Consider the following 21,801-nt stretch of genomic DNA (forward strand, 5'->3'; position numbering starts at 1 on the left):
GGAAGTGTCTGATTCAATGCCTTTATTAGACTAGCAATTATTGAGCTTCTGCCATGTGTCAGGTACTATGATAATTGTTTCCATGGATTGTCTCATTTAACCGCCTCAGTAACCCTACAGATAGTCACATTTTTACTGTTGGGTAATCTGAGACTCAAAATTACACATTAATTAAATTTCAGAGCCAGTATTCAAATCCATCAGTTTTGTTTTGACTCATTTAGTCTTTTTCCTTGCCATGTTGAATGAATCATGGATGTAAGTCTGCCACCTGCCATTTCTTTCTTTTCTTGAGGTATACAACTCCTTTTTCCCTGGAGTGGTCTATTGGTGTGTTGGACATTTAGATAAACTTCTAATTGTATGTGAGGTGCATGCAGATATATTGCACTGTGGTCTTACCCCAGTAGATTTAGTTCATCTTTCCTGACTGTGTTGTCCATATGAACAATTTGCTTCTTAAACAAAAAGGTCATTAAACCACAAAATCAAATGATGTTCTCATTTGGGCTTAACGAAGATTTCATTTAAGACTGTCAGTGTGTGGATGTTACTTACATTGCAGTTTAACCTCGGGATTTAGATTCAAGTAGCATTCATTAGATACCTACAATGTATTTGGTCTAACACATATATGGTCTAATTATTCTCACGGCAAATGACTGTGCAGATAAAAAAATGAGTTGTGGGACTGACTGGATAAGAGAGTTTGTTCAAGTGGGTAAATGTGGTAGACCTGGGTGTTTAGGTATTATTCTCCTACTTTTCTGAGAAAATCTAGTAAGAGTGAAAGCCTTGTTACTTACATTTGAAGAAACAGATTGTTTTTATTTTTGAATTTTATGTCAACATTAATTTACAATTTCATAGAGTACTTATGATATTAAAAGTTTACTGTTATATACCTCTTTATCTGATTAAAAAGTCGACAGTACTTCTTTTCTTTCTGGGTATTGTGGAGTGTTTGCTCTTTCAGAATCTAGTAAATATCTGGCTAAAGGCATGCAAGAACCAGGATGTTTGTCAAAAAACTGCTCATGGATTTGCTGAGAGAAATGCTGTAATTTAGTGATCAAAAACTAGTGTTTTATTTGTCACATAAAATGAGTCAACTTATTATTTTTTAAATTTCAGTAAAAGGAGCACCTCGAAACCTAAAGGTGACGGATGAGACTACAGATAGCTTTAAAATTACCTGGACTCAGGCTCCGGGGAGAGTCTTAAGGTATCGAATTATCTATAGACCAGTTGCTGGTGGAGAAAGCAAAGAGGTTACCACCCCAGCCAATCAGAGGAGGAGAACGCTGGAGAACCTGACACCAGACACAAAATATGAAGTATCTGTAATTCCTGAATACTTCTCAGGATCTGGCTCTCCGTTGACTGGAAATGCAGCCACTGAAGAAGGTAGAGGAAATATGCTCATCATTTGGTAACAACCGAAATCTTAGACTGTAGGAGCAGCTTCGGACAACTATCCAGATGCTGTGGGCCATGAGACACTTTGTCTCAATTATCTGAGTACCTTCGATGGTAGTCCTATTAGACTTGACTTACTCAAATATTTGACTTACTCATGACAGCATTTATTGGTGTCAAAAGAACCTGAATGCTATGAGATGGTCCAAATATTCTTTCAAAATAATATTATTAAATATTCTAATATAAACGGAAGGGTGACTAGGGATTAAAAATCAAACCGTTATGTACCATTGAGACAGATTACATATGTTTCTTCAGGAAGATTTAAGAATATTCACATGTTTTTATTTAAATGGAATGGTTAGGCTCCTAGGATAGATTCTGATATTAGTTGCAAATTATTAATATTTAATGTGTGGTTTCATTGAGGAAAATTAAGACACTCTTAATTTTCATTTTATTCCTTATCTTTAAAGTTTTTAAAAAATAATAATAACTACATATTAGCAATAATGAAGTTATTAAGCAACTATTTGTATCAGGTTCTGTGCGAAGAGCTTTTCATATATTATCTCATTTAATCCCTGCATAGAATCTATGAAGTTGTTACTTTTTTATCCCAGTTTTACAAAAAAAATTGAGGCTAAGGGAACTAAATAATAGCTCAGAGTCATGTTGCTCATAAGCGGTGAATCTGAGTTTGTGGACTTTCTTGCCCTTGTGCAGACACTCACGTTCTAGCTGGCCCTGCGTCACTACTTCCCTCCTGGTACAGCCTAGCTAGTTAGCCTCTCCTGCAGAGACACTTTCTCTTTCCACCTGCTGTCTTCCTCCTCTCTTCCCTCTGGGAAGTCACTTCTCTTTCACTCTTTCCAGTTGGGGACCTAGGGCTCTTTGTGCCAGGCACCAGAAGAAGACCCAGTGACGCTTCATCTTTCTGTTTTCTGGAGTTAAAGTGGCTGGCGATGTGTGCCTGCTGGGGAGAGTCATAGACTTGGGTGCCTTGAGACCCTTCAGAGACCACATGGCCACTCTACCAGGAAAGGCATGAAAAGCCAAACATAGTTGCAAAGAGATGGGCAGCCCAGCCCTTGAGTTTTATCCAAGACTCGACCTCACTTGGGCTGTTTCCTCTCATATATTTTTTTCTAGGGATGGCATTCATTTTTATCATTTATCATTTTTATCACATTGGTGTGTTTCATGGCCATCACATTTAGATGTTCATAGCATTATGCTAACAAACCCTTTTTATTGATGATTTCTTAGCAGAGTTAAAATCTCCATTGTGATACTAATCAACACATATACATTTTATAGTGCTTTGTTCCACTTTTAGAGAAAACATCGAAGTTTTTACATGAAAGATTCTAACATGAAAGGCTTTAGCATGTGTAAATACAGAAGAGGAATTAGATGGCTTTTGCTTTGTTTCTACTGACACATAGGGCCCAATTTAGAGATGCTTAAACTCTTCTGGCTAGTCAATAGTTACAATAGCCATAATCTCACCTAGGATATAAATTTGATTTCATATATATATATATATATATATATATATATATATATATATATATATACACATAATACATATATATAAAGCAACAAAGTATATTTTAAGTCATTTTATTAAATAATGAGTTTTGATGTTGTTGTTATTTTTTAATGAAGTTAGAGGGAACCCAAGAGATTTAAGAGTTTCTGACCCTACGACATCAACTATGAAATTATCTTGGACTGGAGCACCAGGAAAAGTGAAACAGTATCTCGTCACATACACCCCCGTGGCAGGAGGCGAGACTCAAGAGGTCACTGTGAGGGGAGACACAACCAATACTGTCCTGAGAGGATTAAACGGAGGGACACAGTATGCCTTATCTGTGACAGCCTTGTATGCGTCTGGGGCTGGAGATGCCCTTTTTGGAGAAGGGGCAACGCTTGAAGGTAATTACTGTCATATTTTATAGAAATCCCTGAGCTTGCCTGTGATCGCATTTAGGGAGCTTAAAATGTATTCAGAGAATGAAATCTGGGAATGTACGATCCTTTCTCTTAAAAGGAATTTGTATTGAAAAATAAGTAGTCATAAAACTGCCTCTTATTCAGAGATGTAGAATGTAAGCTACTGAAAAAATTAAATTTGATTGGGGAGAATTGTATTGGGGAGCTGAGTGCATGGTAAAGCTGTAGAAATGCGTCTGCAATGCCATGGGCTGGTTAAATGGAGAATAGGTGTGTGACACTTGGGTGGGCAGGGGCCTTGGGAAACGTTTGCGGAGGAAGAGGGTTTGGATTGTCCAAGGTAACACAACTGCTGTCATCACCCAGGAGCAGGTAGAAACCTTTTTTGACTCTCAGCCTCTTTTCATGCACCATGCATATAAGCAGTCATAATAGCTTGAAAAATGTGAGAATCCAAGTTACTGTTGATTTGTTTTCTAAATGATCTCTAAAATGCAGTTCAGGGGTAGAAGTTCAAAGTTAATGGAGTACTTAGTAAGAACCATCAAGACCGGAGCTGTTTCCTTGGTTCTCTGGAGTTCATTGTCAGAGGGCTTCATACTTCTTAGGCTCTTATGAACTCTAATGGCAGCTTCGATTTGACTCACCACAACCCCAAAGCAAGTCCTGTGTGAGAGAAAATACAAATTTAACTTAACCACGATGAGAATGGATTGTAGTGTTAAAAAGAATTATCCGTGGATGGTTCCAATGATGACTCAGTTCCATAGTTGGGGGCCAAAATGGGAGATCAGGTATAGCTTTCCTTTTGTTATCACCATCTTTTCTATGACTTATTTAAAATAATTGTAGGAAGAAAATAAATCTGAAGTATCTTTTGTAAAGTGAGATCACAGTGATATTAGGCAAAATATCCATCAAATTTAGTGGATCCAAGAGCTTAGAGGACTGTATATGTTATGATTAACAGGGACGAGGCCTACAAGAGGCAGTTTTGATTAAAGTGTCAAGACTTAGTTAAGAAATAAAAACAAATAGACAAAAACATTCTAATCAAAATTCTACCTCTAATAGTCATCAAGAGTTGAAGTCCAATACTCTGTGAGATTTATTATTAGAAGAGGATTTAAACGAAAGATTAAATATCAGTGTGTAAAGTACTGATTATCAGAAGAGTCCTGGTTTGGCTACCTTGCCATGTGACCTTGAAATAATCCCTTAACCCTGCTGAGCCTCAGTTTACCCATCTATAAAGAGGGGATGACCACTGTTCCCCCTTCCTCCCAGACTTACTGTGGAGATCAAATGGGAGAATGTAAGTGAAACGCTTTGGGAACTCTAAAATACCCCATGTGTATGAAATTTATCAAGGGGAAACAACATTCACTTTAGAACTGATATCTAAAAATACAGCTTTTGTAAGTATTTCAAAGATATTGATTGGTTACTCTAAAGTCTTGAAACTAATGAGAGAAGTGGAAATTGCCTTAATTATGGAGACATAATCCAAACAACAAAAGCATGTGATCTTCATATCTGGAGCAACATTCAGAATTTCTGAGAAGGTTGTCCTTTTCTTTTGACCTTTGAAGTTCTCTTTCTCATGTGCTTTCTACAGGCTTTCAACATAGATTATTCATAGGATTTTTTAAGGATCAACTTTTGAGCTTTTATTTTTATAGAATAGTTGTAGATTATTTATATTTGCGAACATTTCTCCCTTATAAAGGATATCTTAGAAATAATTTAATAGTTTTACTTCTGCTTGTACCTTTTAACCTGCTGATATTCTTCTGCATTTCTTACTTTAAAAATATATTTATATTCAGTCAAAAATCTTGATTCTAAAGATTAAGGCATCTTTACTAAGAATAATGTATTACCAATTTTGAGAAAATAAAATGCACATTTTAACTTAACAGCAAACATATACTACTGGGTGATGATTTTTCTAGGCCAGGTGTATAGCTAAATTGTTTATAGTTTTATGCCTTTGCACATGTGGTATAGAAAATCTACCAACTTGTATGCATGTGTGAGTGTGCACACACGTGTATCCGATCAGAAATAATCTCGATGGGAGATACACAGGTAGTAAAATAAATTTAAAAAATTACTGTTTCCCATTCCCTGAGAAGGAAGAAAGCTAGATGATTTGCAAGTTCCCTTTAAAAATATAGTTAATTCATAACTAAATTGTAAGAGTAGATTTTTTTCCATTGACACCAAAGCTCTTTACTATAGTGAAGGATTAGAGAAATTGCTGCCAGCCTGATTTTATTAACATATTTATCTCATTGCATGATGTGTGGTAAACTTGAGGAATATGTGAAAGCATAGTTGTGACTAAGTGAAAATAATAGAAGATTTGTGCCCCTGGTTATTCTATTTCATTTTATTATATTAACCTAGCCAAATCCACATACCATATACAGGAATAGGATATGATGGTAAATGCAGGGAATGGAAAGCCCAGAATCAGAGCCAGGCAACTGCTTTTGAGGGTTGCTGTTTTTCTAATCTGTTTTTCTCTTGGGAGAGGAGGTGGTTAGAGCAGACCTCGAAGGAATGTTTCTTCCATCCAGAAGCATGGCTCAGCCAGGAAGGGCATTCTGTGGGTTGAAAATTTTATAGATTGACTGAAGTGCATTCTATTCAATTAAAAAAGAATTAAAAAACCTAATTAGTGTGGTCTACAACCATCCCTAACTTGAATCTGTTTCCTAGTGCTTTCTTGAAATGCCGCCAATGATCAGAAAATTCCCCTGTCCCTGGAAGAGAGATTTATTAGCATTGGCGTTGGGGAAGTTCATGGTTGGCCCCAGTACTGTATGAAACAGATTCACAAAGCCAGAGTTTATTACCATTTCAGATCCAAACTTCAGAGGAATCTGAGCACAAACTATTAGGTTTGATTTACATTGTTTCTTACTCCTGTTGTTGGTAAAGTGGGTTTAATGTAATTACTAAAACACTGCTGTACATGTAAATGAACTTCAAGTCTTGAAAGAACTTCTGGTTGTCACTGTTAGTGTTTACAGAGAGGGAAACCTGCTCTTATAAACCTCGAAACGAATAATGCCCATTTTAATTCAGAGATTACCACAAGTGAATGAAAATTTCAGTTTTGGAATAATACAGTTCTTTTATTTTTGAGTGTGTTTTTTGGCTATGGAAAAGATGATTTTTTTCAGAATTTCCTTTGTTTCGGTTGCCACAGCAACTCTCCAGTGTCCTACACATGAATGGCTTCCTATACATCAAAGCAAGCTAACTCAGCTGACATTTTGTTACAATGAGGTTTTCAGCACATTACAGGAATTCTTCTGCAAGATGTTGAATGACATGGGGCCCCTCCAAGATGGACTAAATAAGGCCTCTATGTTTTCCTAGATTTACTGCTGTCTCATAATTTGAAAAATCATACATTCTGCGTATAACAACCCTGATGTTTCCAGGGAACTTTAGCACAATCACCAAACAGTAATTCATATTTTCTTTTCTGCAAATCAATGGCTTATCAGAGAAAAATCTATATTACATCAGAGAGGTGACACTTATGGAAGAAATCTCACCCGGGCTTTGAGGTTGAAGGTCCATTTAATTGTTTAGGGGTTTTATAGAACTATGTGCTGCTTAAAGTAATTAAGTTAACTGATCAATAGTGAACTTTGTCCTTTGGAATGGTGACTCCAAGTCGTTGGTTGTAAATCAAGTGTGTTTCCACGTGAACGTTATCCAGAGCAGGTCGTCTGTATTCTGCTGTGGAAAGTTGGATGACTTTGAGCTGAGCTCTAACGGAAAAGACAAATTGATTCAGAAGAGGGTTTACATTACATTTTCAATTTAACTTCTATTTTTGAAAGTGGTATGTGAAACTCAATGGAAGCCGGCTGGAACCATCTATAAGGTGAAAATAGAGTTTCATTTCATAATGATTAATATTTCCGTTATCATCATTGGCTAATTTGTGTATAATTATGTTTGAATTGGATGACGATTTGCTTTTTAGAAAGCAAATGGAAAAGAGCTAAGGAAATGTAGGAAAGTTACTTAAATGAAGCCTTAGTTCTTTGGCCTCATCTGTGGAAAAAGTAGAATCAACCCTCTGTGGATGTTCAGATCATGAGAAATGCACCTGTCTAATTACTTGCCCCAGCAGCACAGAGATGCATGCACGCAGGCACCAGAAATGATGCCTTTTGAGTATATGTGAGTATGTCCTGTAATCAGATCAGAAATACTGAGTATCAAAATTTCAAAAACTGATGAATTTTGTTTGTTTAAATTTATGACAGAAAAGCATTGTTATTCCTTACATCTATCCTGGTACTATACTGGGCAGAACAGAGTAGAAGGGAGAACTATTGAGATGGAATCAAAGGAATAGAGATGAAGGCATGCCGTCATTGCAGAAGATGGCTTGTTTGAAACGATTGCCGGATATTCTATTCCCAGAGGTAAAAGTAATATGCAAAGTGCAGGCATATGGTTCAGAACGGCAGAAAACAAGTACCATGAGATTAAATTATTGAAAACAATGTCACTTAGGTAAAAAACGTGAACAAACCCAAACATCATAAAACATATATTTGTAAGTCTTGGGGCAAAGGGAGAGGAGGAGCTCAAAACAGGGGAGCCTTTGCTGGTGCAGAAGTGGGTCCACGTTTGGGGAAAGGTTGAGACAAAGCGGCAAAAAGTCTCCTGGAGTTGGTTTCTGCTTGCTGCCGCTGTTTCTACGTCTTCCCCTTTTGAAGAATGGTAACCTTTGCTGGGCAGAGGCTATATACTGGTCTTCTTACATCTTTCTTATTCCTCTCTCTTTCCTCTTCCTTCCCAGGTACACTAAAAAGAGACTCTCTTGCAAACCCAATCCAAGCCAAATAATCTCTTTCTGTAGCTACTGATGTCTGAAGTTCCATAGTTTGAGGACAAAACCTACAATTCAATATATTAAGCCAAAGCAAATGCCTGGCTAGGTAACACTTGGGTCAAACCTCATTCACAGGAAAATGTGATCAACACTTAAGGAAGAAACATGCATTGAGAGCCATTTCCTTCTGACGCAGGATGGAGGGGAGGAGACAGTGGTGAAATCCCACTCATGTTATGGGATGGAAAGGGTGTGATGAGAGGCTTTAGTCAACTTCTCCGTTCTCCGAGGGTCAGCCTTGGGCACGTGCCACTACCTAAAGAGTGACTTGTTGTGTGTGGCCATAGACCCATGCGATATAGAAACCATCACGCCGTCCTACACAGCGTCCCTGTGTCTGCCAATTTTGACCAGCTTTGCTTTAATCACACTGGCCTTTATTTCACCACACCTGTCTCTCATTTCAGAGTGAAAGCGAGTGTGAGGGTTCCTTCCCACACTGACCAAACAACTTCCAAATAAATGCCCCCAAATGAGAAAAGAGTAGAGAATCGTGGAGGAATTAGGATCACAGAGGAGATCGAAAAGATTTTTAGAAAGCATCAGGGCTCAGGCACATCTCCAGATACTCCAATTTAATTGATCTGGGCATGGCCGAGTCTTTAGCTCTCTGGGTGATTCTGTGTATCTGATCGGGTCCAGTCCAATTATTGCATTGCTGAGGGTCCCAGGGCCCCAGGAGGTGATGGCCTGCTCACCAGGTCCCCAGACCAGCTTGGCCATTTGGCAGCCTGACAGTCAGATCACAGGGTGAATTCAACTGCTGCTTTTTTTGTAAGTTAATATTTGGCGAAGCCAAGTTTCCATGTTTTAAAATTTCAAGGGTTATAGGTCTGATAAAATAGACTTGTCACGGGTACATCATATTCTCAAGATTCGTGGGTGTAATGCAACAGCTTGAAAACCCAACTCCCCCGCTTTTTGGAGAAAAAAGGTTTTTCAATGCATTTGACAACAGTATAAACTTAATATTTAGGATTATTATTATTTTTTAAAATTAATTAATTAATTAATTTATGGTTGTGTTGGGTCTTCGTTTCTGTGCGAGGGCTTTCTCTAGTTGCGGCGAGCGGGGGCCACTCTTCATCGCGGTGCACGGGCCTCTCACTATCGCGGCCTCTCTTGTTGCGGAGCACAGGCTCCAGACGCACAGGCTCAGTAGTTGTGGCTCACGGGCCTAGTTGCTCTGCGGCACGTGGGATCTTCCCAGACCAGGGCTCGAACCCGTGTCCCCTGCACTGGCAGGCAGATTCTCAACCACTGCGCCACCAGGGAAGCCCTAGGATTATTTTTATCAAATTGACTGATTGACATAACAAGAAACCCATTGAAGCAGCTTATCTTTTCAATCTTGGCTTCTGATTTGAGGTGTCTTTTTTCTTTCTTTGTATTCCACATTTCTTTGTCATGAACGTGCAATGTTGCAGTGCCAGTGCCTGCCAGTAATGCCTTTATGCGTGAGACAGAAACTATAATTTTTTGAGGATTTTTTTCTGTGATTGAGAATTTACTTAGTGTTCACTTGAATTAGTGTTGTCATGCCATTAATTGGAACTCAGGAATATTTTTCAGCTAATATTTTGTTTGAATCTTAAAAAGTGGTTTTACAGATTCTTTCCAGGACGTTGACAAACCTTACAAAGGCCTTTACTGCAGTTTTACTAGTATTTTGTTCTAGCTTTCCAGGTCTTGAGAGTGTTAACATAGTTGATTAAAATCCATGGGAATACATGTCTTGTGAGCTAGGCTCTTTTTGTTTGTAGCCCAGAAGTATCTTTGTGAATGTATTTTTGCTTCAACCACAGTTCCCTTCCTATTATTTTCTCACAGTGAAATCATTAGCCTGTGTTTGTGAGATTGATGTCGTGTTGCCATGGAAATAAACAATGTCACAAATTCGGTGCTATAGAAAGTAGGGAGAAAAACAGGCTGAGAAGCATAACCTTTGGGAAAACTAGAAACTAAAATTATTGTTTGTAAATGACTCCAGTGTTAATCTGGAAGATAATTCCCATGTTCTAAGCTAACTTTGTCTTATACTTTTCGGGAATGTTATTAATGCAGCTCGTTAGCTCACTTAAATTCAGAATCACTTTCAAGTACTTTCAAGTATTATTTCACAACAGTTGTTGCTAACTGCAACTTAGGAAATTTAAGTGAAGAGGCACATATGAAAAAAGGATGTAGTGTATATCAAGCAAAGGACACATGCTGCAGATTTAAAACTTAGAGACCAGTAGTTGGGCTATCAATGATCAAAACAAAATAAAAAGAAAAAAAAAAAAAAAAACCAACAACCAAGTCAAACCAAACCCAACCCAACCCAACCAAAGAAACAATTTGTTTATATTCCTGTAAATAGAGAAGATGTAAAGATGTGTGACCATTTAAGTAGCAAATACGATTAAAGAAGACCTTCAAATGAAGATTAGCCTCAAGTACTGGGGGAAAGAAGTCAGTATGTTCTTGAAAATAAATATTCTAGGTTGCAGTGAAATATGTAACTAATTTCCCTCCAGAGATGAGATGTCCTGTCAGCAGTTGAAGTTATTTATAATGGAGTTAGAATTTTCCATTTCATCTCGGGGTCTGGTAGGATGCCCGGCTCCCATTTTATTTATTTTTCCCTCTGTAATCTACCATATATGATAGGTTTTTGTCCACTAAGGTTTCTTTTTCATTTACTGTTATCTTTATGTACTGAAATTTAAATAATTATGAGTATTTTAAAGATACTCGTTTTTACCCTGATTCAAGTGAAATAACAGTCTTCAACATTCTTGTAGCAGCATTATATATCATTTTCTTGAATACACAACAATTACTGGTAAAACGTATGCTGTAGAAGCAGATAGTTTTATATTTATGTCATACTGTGGCATAAACCCTAGTAAAGGTAGCCAATATAAAGTGACCTGTATATTTATTGTACATTTAAATTACGGAAAGTTAGGGTTTTATTGGTAGACATCTGTGTCTCCTATTAAGTCAAGGTTGCCGTGTTTTTCCATTTGGGTTGTACTTTTTTTTTAAATGAGAGAGCCAAAATTTAGCAGCAAGCATTTTTGATTAGCTAGAACAAGTGGTGTGTTTTATTTTGATGACTAATTGCTTTTAGATTTTCCAGAAGAATTGGTGGTTTTTAGTTTCCTTAGGGTTAAGCTATAGTTGGAAATTTGCATTTCTGCTTTTTTTTAGCTTTGTGAACAAATAGAGTTTCCCCCCCAAAAAGATTGTTGGAATTAAGATTTGCAAGTGATATGAGATTGTTGGAGTTATTGGAAGTGGTATGTTGAAACTGAGCTTATTTAAATAAGATAAGAGAGGAAAAGATGATGGTGAAGAAATAAAGATCTTTGTGCACAATAAGGAGAACTGAACTGTAAAATTTGGGGATTTAGATGCTTTGTTTTCCTTTGCACTTTTTTTTTAGGCACGTACTTCTTCATATTTCGATGCCATTCTTGTCCTGAAGGACATTTCAATCTGATTGGACATATGGGGACCAGGGTGATAGGCAGGAATCAGGTATAATTCTAAAGTTTAATCCCATCTTCTGTTCCACTGACAGAATAGGACAGACAGCTTAGAAGGAAGAAATGGGCAACATTAGACAAATTGACTCCAGCAAATCAGGATGTCTACTAGGATGAAGGAGTATTTACATGTATAGTAGACATTAAAAAATGATCCCCCTTTCATTTCTATTCTAGAGCGTGGTTCACCTCAGGATTTGATTACTAAAGATATCACCGACACATCGATTGGTGCTTATTGGACGTCTGCTCCAGGAATGGTTCGCGGTTACAGGGTCTCGTGGAAATCGCTGTATGATGATATTGAGGCTGGAGAGAAGAGTCTTCCTAGAGATGCAATTCATACTGTGATAGAAAATCTGCAGCCAGAGACCAAATACAGAGTTTCAGTATTTGCAATTTACAGTAGTGGAGAAGGAGAACCTTTGAGTGGAGAAGCCACAACTGAATGTAGGTAACAGTCCAAGGGGTTTGAGTGTGTTGGCGCTACCTAATAGCTATCAGCTCATGATAACCACTTGCATTTTTTTTCCTTATATGACAAATGGGGACTAAAAAATTAGGACCTTTAATGAATGTGGTTTAAATTCAGGTTTGTTTTGCATCTAAAATTATATCAAAGTCTGAAATACTGAATCCCTTCCAACTACCTACACAGTTGACCCTTGAACAATGTGAGGGTTAATGTGAGTATAATTTATAGTCGGCTCTGCTTATCTGAGGTTCCTCTGCATCTCAGGAAAAAACCAACCTCAGATCATGTAGTCCTGTAGCATTTGCTAGTGAAAAAAATCTGTGTATAAGTGGACCCTCGAAGTTCAAACCTTCATTGTTCAAAAGTGAACTGTGTTTGTCTCTCTCTCAGTCTCTCTCTCTCTCTCTTTTTTTTTTTTTTTTTCTGGTGGAAAGATCAACTAGATAAGAAGCTCGGCTAGTAAAAAGATCAGAAGCTATGGAGACAAAGAAAATTCAGGCACATTTATAACTATATTACCTTGGGCAAGTTCTTGAACCTTCTTTGAGCCTCAGTTTCCTAATGTGTAGGATGCAGCCTCAGATTGTCTTGAGGATTAAATGAAATAACAGTGGGCAAAGCACCAAGCATAGTGCCTAGCTACTTAGAGAAGGTTGAGAAATGATCTGGCTATTGAGACTATGATTGTTATACACCCAAGACTAATCCTAGATTATTTTTACTATGTTTGGGGAGGCTAAATCAAGTCTACTCAGGTTTCTGGGGGCAAAAATTTACCTTCATCTCATTAATATTCTTTCTTGTGAAAAATTTTGAATCACCCTCTCATCATTTATTATCAGGTGGCTAGTGAGAGGTGTGTTGGTATTTCTTAATTGTCTTTCCTAAAAAGTAATTTGTTAAGGATGGGCATTTCTAAGTATTTATAGGAGGAAAGTTTATTCCCATTGTTTGGGAGGATTTTAGGAAAAGGGGAAAGATTGGGGCATTCTTGCATTTCCTTTTATTAGAAAGAATTGGAGGAAAGGGGTGGTTTTTCTGCCAAAGGAGGAGAGAGGGAAACGCCATGAGCAATTTCAATGAAGTCTTGTATCCTGATTTTAGGTTGTCCTTAAATGAAAATCTTTTGGTCTGAGTTCTCTGAGGAATTCATCTTTTTTTTTTTTTTTTTTTTTAAATCACTGGCAAACTCAGTTGGATATGTCTAAGCTTAAATCTGTGTCAAAATTAACCAGATTAAAAAAATCAAACTCCTTATAGGAGATTTAAATACAACAAAAGGCATATTTCTCAGATAGTCACATGATTGGTTTCCATGGTAGTGATTGAAATCTTGTGTCTGAATATATTGGCTGATATAGTTCAAGAAGCTGGCCCAAATTCATCTCTATTTCTGGTAAATGTTCACTTGTTGTAAAGAGAAGCCGTGTTGTAAATTTAGGCCACATATGACACATCTAGCTAAATTTATTTGTAGGAGTGAAGATACAATTCACGTGGCTGAGAAATTATCAAAATTTATGTATTTAGAGGGAAACTTTTTCCAAAGATTCTCCTCCATCATTTCTTCTTGTGAAAAGATTGAATCCTCAGATATTTATTTGGGATTTAAAATCTCCCCAAGGATATGTTTTCGTCCAAAGTAAGTATGTTAGCAGAAATCCTAGATAGACTTTCATCTCTAAGAAGCTGAGCATCTAAGAAATTTTCACTATTTCTTGGCTAATTGATTGATTTAAAGGTGAGTGAACAGAAAAGCCTCTTTTGACCTATGAACAGACTAAGCAGCAATGAAAGTACATTTTCTAGAGATTATGCCAGCTGCTCAAGCAGCTAGGCAAGTACGATGGAAGACAGGAACCTTTCTTTGTTCTACTACCATTTTGTCGTTGTGTTTTGCTTTGCTCTCTTTGTGGAAAGTGAGGTAGTTTAGAAAGTACTTGGGAGAAATCTGAGTCAGATGTAGTATATTCAGGTGGTGGATGAGTCCTAAATGGTGCAGATAACTGGGTCGAGTCACTGGGTCATGCTCTTCGAGTTTCTTCTAAACTTCCAAGGAGACATTTTGGAAGTATTTTCAGGAAATATTTTCTGTTTTCACCTGACACTCAGAGACATGGTATGCAGACTGTTGATACAATGAAAACCATGAATTGTGGCTAGAAAGCCAGCAGATGGGAAACTTTCTACTGGCCCTCCAATTATGGCAGCTGGTTTAGCAGAGGTACAGTGGGTGTTGGAAAGCATCTTGTGAGAGTTACTAAAACATGAAAAGAACTTAGAGTGGGGGTATTAACAGCATTTTATAGCGTGTGGCATACCTGTGAATGGAGTGAAAAATCTTGCTTTTTCCTTATGGGAAGCCAGCAAGGATTTTTTTTCTCTCCTTAAAATCCAAAGTTTCCCATTAAATCTAAGATGAGATATGTTGGACTTTATTTAGCTTCAATTCCTCTATTTTAAAGAATTAATTAAAAGTCAGGAATACAATTGAGATCCTTGAAGCATTTCAAGGTATGAAGTACAATATTTGACTATTATTAACATGTTTAAATTTGGGAATATTTTAAAGTTTGGGATCCCACTCTTTTGGGGACATAGGTTTCTTTTTAGACCAATACTCATAAGATTTAAATGTCCATTTTTCTCAATTCTGAGTTGTATGAAATTGGTTTGAGAAATTTGTGTAAGGGAGAGATGTCCTTTTCCACTGAACAAAAGTTGAAGAGATGGAAACAAGAGGTCAGAAAACATATTTTAGCAGAACTCTTTCTAGAAAAGTGTTAGACACACATTGATTTATTCAACATTTGTAACAGATAGACTGTTCTGTGTACTATTCTTTCCCATACTCTTTCTAAAATCCTATGTAAGGTCTTTATATTTTTTGTTTGAAAATATATATTTTTTTCTTTTAATAGTTCACTTACCTGGAGAACAGTAATGGAGAATTGAGGATTAACTAAATAAATTTTAATATTTCCAGAAAGTAATGGAATTGGCTGAGAATTCTCTTACTTTCTTTAAACCCTAAAATTAAAAAATTGCAACCAATATACTCTTAGTTGAAATTATACGTGCATCTTTCAGAAAACTAACTCATAACCATATATTGAATTTCTTTACCTATTTTGTCATTCTTACCTTTGCCCTCTGTACATAATATATCTTTTGCTTTTATGGCTGCTGTCAAGATTTTCTTTTTATACTGATTTTAAGTAATTTGCTTATGATGTGCCTTGGTGTAGTTTTTTCATGTTTCTTGTGCTTAGGGTTCATTGAGATTGTTGGATCTGTGGGTTTATAGTTTTATAAAATTTGAAAATATTCAGGCCGTTATTTCTTCAAATATTTTATTTATTGCCCCCCACTTTCTTCAGATACTCCGGTTCTACATGTACTCGTCTGCTTGAAGTTATCACAAAGCTCACTGCTGTGCTGTTCAGTTTGTCCATCTTTTCTCTTTTCTTGTGTTTCATTTTATTTTTATTTATTTATTTTAAAACATATTTATTTATTTAATTAATTTATTTGGTTGCACCAGGTCTTAGTTGCAGCATGTGGGCTCCTTAGATGTGGCACGCGAACTCTTAGTTGCGGCACGCATGTGGGATCTAGTTTCCTGACCGGGGATCAAAGCCAGGGCCCCCTGCATTGGGAGCGCGGAGTCTTATCCACTGCACCACCAGGGAAGTCCCTTGTGTTTCATTTTAGATAGTTTCTATTATCATGTCATCAAGTTTGCTAGTTTTTTTCCTGCAATTTCTAATCTGCTCTTAATGTCACCCTGTGCATGTTTCATCTTAGACATTGTACTTTTCACCTCTAGAAGTTTGGTTTGAGTCTTTCTTATTTGTTCTATGTGTTTACTTAACATGCTTAACATTTCTTCTACCATCATCAGCATATGGAATATAGTTATAATAGCTGTTTTAAAGTCCCTTTTGAATAATTCTGTCATATGCATTATTTGTAGTGCCGTTTCTATTAGCAGAATTTGGTTTCTGGTGAGAGCTCTCTTCCTGGCTTGCAGATGGACATCTTCTATGTCCTCACATGGCCTCAGTCTATGCATATTGCGGGGGAGCGGGGGAGACGAGAGAGAGAGAGAGAGAGAGAGAGAGAAGGAAATCGAGCTCTCCGGTGTCTCCTCGTTCTCTTATAAGGATTCCAATTCATCAGATTAGGGCCCTACCTTTAGAACCTCATTTAACCCTAATTACCTCCTTACAGGTCCACATTGGAGGTTAAGGCTTTAACATATGAATTTTGGGGAGACACAGTCATTCAGTCCATAACATGGGTAATTTATTTTTCTTTCTTTGCATTCCTGGTAATTTTTATTAGAAGCCAAACATTATGAATTTAACTTTGTTGGGTGTCAGATATTTTTATGTTCTTATAAATATCCTTAAGCCTTGCAGCTAACTCACTTGGAAACAGTTTGATATTTTTGAAGCTTTCTTTAAAACTCTGTTAGAGCTAGACCAGAGAAACCTCTAGTTGAGGGCTAATTTTGCTCCACTACTGGGGCAATGACCTCCTTAGTGTTCTACATGATGTTCTGAGAATTTTGAGGTTTTTTACTCTGGCGAGGGGGAACATTTCTGGCCCTGCATAAACTTCGGGAATTGTTCCCCCTGCTGTTTTTAGGTGCTTCTTCCTCTGGTTTTGGGTAGTTTCCTCATTCATATGCACTGAGTAGTACTGGGTCGAAGACTCAAGGAGGAACTTTTGCTGATTTGGGGAGCTTTTTCTCTGTAGCACCATTTCTACAGGACTTTGCTCTGCCAGCTCTAAGTGCCTTGGACTCTCCAGACTCACAAAACTACCTCCTCAATTAAGGGTGCTTCATCTGGGTGCCCCCTTCCTGTACGGGGGCTGGAAAGTCTCTCCAAGCAATAAGTCAGGGCAACGATCAAGCTCCTTCTCATTTGTTTCTCTTCTCCCAGAGACCATGGTCCTGTGCTGCCTGATGTTCAATGTCTGAAAAATGTTGATATATATGTATACATATATATTTTAAAGTTTTTCAGGTTTTTTTTAGTTGTTTCAAGTGGTTCTTGCCTGTTTGAACATGAAAAAAATTTTTTTAAATTAATTAATTAATTTACTTTTGGCTGTGTTGGGTCTTCGTTTCTGTGCGAGGGCTTTCTCTAGTTGCGGCAAGCGGGGGCCACTCTTCATCGCGGTGCGCGGGCCTCTCACTATCGCGGCCTCTCTTGTTGCGGAGCACAGGCTCCAGACGCACAGGCTCAGTAGTTGTGGCTCATGGGCCCAGTTGCTCCGCATCATGTGGGATCTTCCCAGACCAGGGCTCAAACCTGTGTCCCCTGCATTGGCAGGCGGATTCTCAACCACTGCACCACCAGGGAAGCCCTGAACATGAAAATTTCTTTTAGAATCAAAAATGATTCTTTGCAGTGTTTCCTTCAGCTTAGTCTCTCTCTCTAGAAGATACTTACGACCTTTGAATGCTGAGAATACTGAACTGAATGAAATGATCCTGCTTATAAGCTCAATTAGGTATAAGAAGAGGGATGTATTGGCTCTTTGTGGATGTTGGGTGACCTGTTTCTGATACAGTTATTAATGAAAGATAATTTAATAAATAATGTTTATTGTATATTAATCAAAACCTTCTTACATACAGTGCTTTCTAAAGCTACTCAGTATATACTAATTCATCTCCAGAGCCCTTGAGATATTTTTATGTGTCAGTTTCCTGCTCCTTTGTGCTGATAGTCTTACGTGTTCACGGCAGTCACAAAGGATGGCGTTAACTGCAGTCGCTCTGGGTAGTCATTTATGCATTGTTCTTTTTTCTGAAAAGACTCAAGGAATATTTCTGACCCTGTATTCGTGATTTTTAGTATTCTGCACACTGTAATTTCTACAGGAATTCTTTACAGATGGAAATATAATAAAAATTCTAAAAGCTCATCTCCAGAAATGGGTGTTTTCTTTCCTAAAGTCCCTGGAATGCAAATACGAAATCCTTGCAATATGAATTTCCATTTTTTAGTTATTAGCCAGATAAAGAGAAAACACCTCACTGTGACCTCACTGAGATTAGGCTCACATGCCATCTTGAACTTAGGAGAGCTCACAGTGCTAAGTAAAGGAATAGTGTACGTATTTAAGAAACCACACGTAGCGTCTTGTCACATAAATGGGGAGGTGGACATAATAAACCTTCTCTTTCAGCACAGTATACATTGTAATCTTCCTTTCATCTCACAGTATCCGATGATTTGAAAACCTTGAAAGTGGATGAAGAAACAGAAAACACAATGAGAGTTACCTGGAAACCAGCACCTGGGAAAGTTGTCAACTACCGTGTTGTGTATCGCCCCCGTGTGGGCGGGAGACAGATGGTTGCCAAGGTGTCACCCACCGTCACCTCAACAATGTTAAAGCGACTTCAGCCCCAGACCACGTATGACATCACAGTTCTCCCAGTTTACAAGACAGGAGAAGGAAAGGTTAGGCAAGGATCAGGAACAACAGGTATAAAACCATAATAATTTTTTTGGGAAAGTGTGTAATATTTTAAAGGGAGATTTTAATACATTACTTCATTTGTAAATGTCTAAAATGGAGTCTGTAATAAATTATACTATAATAGTTAGGTAGGATGCCTAATTAGCCTATGATTTTTACCAATCTAGTTCCTGGTAAAATGATTCTCCATATTAATGTTCTAATGCTAATCTAATCTTCTGAATTGTGAGTACTATTTATACTTCCACTTGGGTAGCACTCTACTCTATTATTCTGATTTTTATCGGGTATTATAGCTTGTGCTTTCTGACTCAATCCTCTTTATAAGTGTATATTTTGAAGTATTTTGTTTGTGATGATTGCCATGTATATCACTTAGATATTTTGGATTCAACTTATTACTGTAGGGGCTAAAAAAAACCCCCAAAGCCTAGGCTTATGGATAATATTTTAACATCTATTATCTTTACAGCTTCTCGATTTAAATCACCCAGAAACCTCAAAACATCTGACCCAACCATGTCAAGCTTCCGGGTGACTTGGGAGCCTGCGCCTGGGGAGGTCAAGGGTTACAAGGTCACATTTCACCCCACGGGAGATGACAGAAGACTGGGGGAGTTAGTGGTTGGACCATATGACAACACAGTTGTTTTGGAGGAGCTTAGGTAGGAACGAACTCTATTCCGTTTCTGTTAACAGATTGTGCCTTCCACACATGGTCACTTATGTGTCTCTTTGCCGGCAGAGTATTTAAAATCAGCCAAAGTTGCTTTCTCACTCTTGGTGCTGCTGAAGTTGAGGTTAGGGTTCAGAGACTCAAATTTAGGCCTGAGCAGTTGTACTCTTTTAATGACTTTTGTTATTAAGTGATCAGGAATGGTGTTATTTTCAGCAACACCCTGCTTTTTAAAAATTAACATCCACATTGCACGATTTCACCAAAAGCAGTTTATCACCAGCCAGCCTTATGGAAATGTAGGGGTCCCCATGCCTTCTGGAAAGGCCCAGGTGAATGACGCTGAGATGCGAGCGTGCATCCTCTCCCAGGGTGGGCTGCAGGAGTCAGGGGGCAGGCCTTTGCTCTTGGGCTCAGCTGGGAGGATTGGGGAAGGGGGGGCTGATGCAAGCTCTTGCTGCAGGCTGTGTGGTGGGAAAGAAGGAGGTTTGAGTTGGAACAGCAGCATTCTTCACAGTAAAAAGAACAGGCTGCTGTGCATTGCCTGGTGGAAAGTTGGTTTGTTTCAACGATTCATTCAACAATATTGAAATCTGTATAAATGCTTGATATTTACTTTTATCAGAAGAGGAAGGATGAAATTTATTGAGCCTCCTACGTGCCAGGCACTGTGCTAGGTGCTGTATGTTCCCTTGCAAGTACAACATTTAAATTGTTTTCTTAGAGCGCATCACTTAGAAGCAATAAGAGTGAAAGCCCGATCCTTCCCTGACTTGCTCAGTGGGAAGGTGGGGATTCTACATCTAGTGGAAAGGCAAGGTGGAAACTGGTGCCGTGAACCCCTAGTATTCTCTAGAATGCTGGCAGGCTAGTTTCCCTTGATACCTCATAGTGTGGGCTTAAACTAGAACGTGATGGAAATTAGTTTCCTTCTCCTGCAATGTTATGTATTATAAGTTCCTCTGAGTGAAAGTTCGTAAATCAAGATGAATGTTTATAACAAAGCAAACAAAAAAAAAATGCTACTACTTGAGGTTATTATGCATACAGACTATATATTTTAACATTTCAGGGCAGGTACCACCTATAAAGTAAATGTTTTTGGAATGTTTGATGGAGGAGAAAGTTCACCACTTGTTGGACAAGAAATGACAACTCTCTCTGACACAACTGTAATGCCAGTTTTATCCTCCGGTAAGAAATTGAGTTACATTCCCCTAGGAAAAGTCAGTATTTTGCAACTTTTTTCAAATATGAATTGTTAGGTGAATCATACCATGAAAATTGACTACACTAAAATTTATTTCAGTAACATATACTTAAAAAATTCTTCAAAGATCCAGCTAAGCACACTTTTGCCAACATTTTTTAAGGCTTTCTTGTCAGTATTGCATTAGTTACATAGTCCTGGATTATTTAAAGTTGAGATTTTACAATGATAATATACATTTTCTCTCTTTTTTTAATGATTAAAATGCAGTTTTATTTTGTTCAAGTAATCGTAAAAATGATTTATCTGGGCTGAGCAAGCAGCACTGTGTTCCATAAATAGGTGGGCAACTGAGACTTGGGAAGCAAAATGGTAACATAAAGCCCTCATACTTTTCTGCTCCTGCCAGGACTACAACTTTGATACGCATGAAGCTAGTTTTGAACATTCTTCCAGGTGAGGGTGGCGGGTAGAGTTTGCTTCTAAATATTTTAATCATTTGCTAGCAAAGAGTAGGTCTTGTCAGATCAGGAGCAGACTTGTAAAGGCTTAGGTGCTTGGAATAGTACTTGGGAATCCTAATTCCTGATGGAGCGCCCAATACGCAGTGACGCCTTTGTAGCGTGATGGGCATCACTGAATCTTTCTCAGTGAGTTTTTTTTTGTTATTGTTGTTGTTTTTTTGTAATATAAAGATCAGATGCTAACATGGCAGGAAGTTGAAAAATTTGTAGCTGGCAACATAAGCTCCTGGAAAAGAGAGCATTTGGAAACATGGATGTGGATAAAAGAAGTGAAAGGGTCAACTCTTGCTGTTTTGCATTAATGTTCAATTGTTTCTCTTATGATGATGTTAACTGACTTATGTTTTTATTTTGTAGCTTGTGCACTGAGGATATTGGGATAATTCTCTCTTTCCAAAGCACCCTAGCTTTGTATCAGTGTTTGTGCGTGTGGTCTCTGTAGCTCTCAGTCTGTATACTTGTTGTATCTTTTTTCTAGATTGTCTTCCTTCTCTCTTGATTTTTTAAATGTGCAGACCTCACCAGCTGTATTTACCTGATTGTTATACATAGTAGATGA

At 37.8% G+C, this 21,801-nt stretch overlaps 1 protein-coding gene across 4 annotated transcripts in view; it reads left to right on the forward strand.

Moving 5' to 3' along the window:
* COL12A1 (collagen type XII alpha 1 chain) overlaps positions 1 to 21,801 on the forward strand; it is a 119,308-nt gene that overhangs the window by 24,352 nt on the left and 73,155 nt on the right. For 3 of the 4 annotated variants that reach the window (XM_036870924.1, XM_036870926.1, XM_036870927.1), the window contains exons 12-17: positions 1,135 to 1,407; positions 3,094 to 3,366; positions 12,031 to 12,303; positions 18,572 to 18,838; positions 19,305 to 19,497; positions 20,581 to 20,702. The exons of the other annotated variant lie outside the window; for it this stretch is intronic. In XM_036870924.1, the coding sequence (XP_036726819.1) occupies positions 1,135 to 1,407; positions 3,094 to 3,366; positions 12,031 to 12,303; positions 18,572 to 18,838; positions 19,305 to 19,497; positions 20,581 to 20,702 (1,401 nt within the window). The remainder of the gene's footprint in view (positions 1 to 1,134; positions 1,408 to 3,093; positions 3,367 to 12,030; positions 12,304 to 18,571; positions 18,839 to 19,304; positions 19,498 to 20,580; positions 20,703 to 21,801) is intronic. 4 annotated transcript variants of the gene reach the window in all.

The sequence above is a fragment of the Balaenoptera musculus genome, chromosome 12, assembly GCF_009873245.2.
Source record: "Balaenoptera musculus isolate JJ_BM4_2016_0621 chromosome 12, mBalMus1.pri.v3, whole genome shotgun sequence".
NCBI lineage: Eukaryota > Metazoa > Chordata > Mammalia > Artiodactyla > Balaenopteridae > Balaenoptera > Balaenoptera musculus.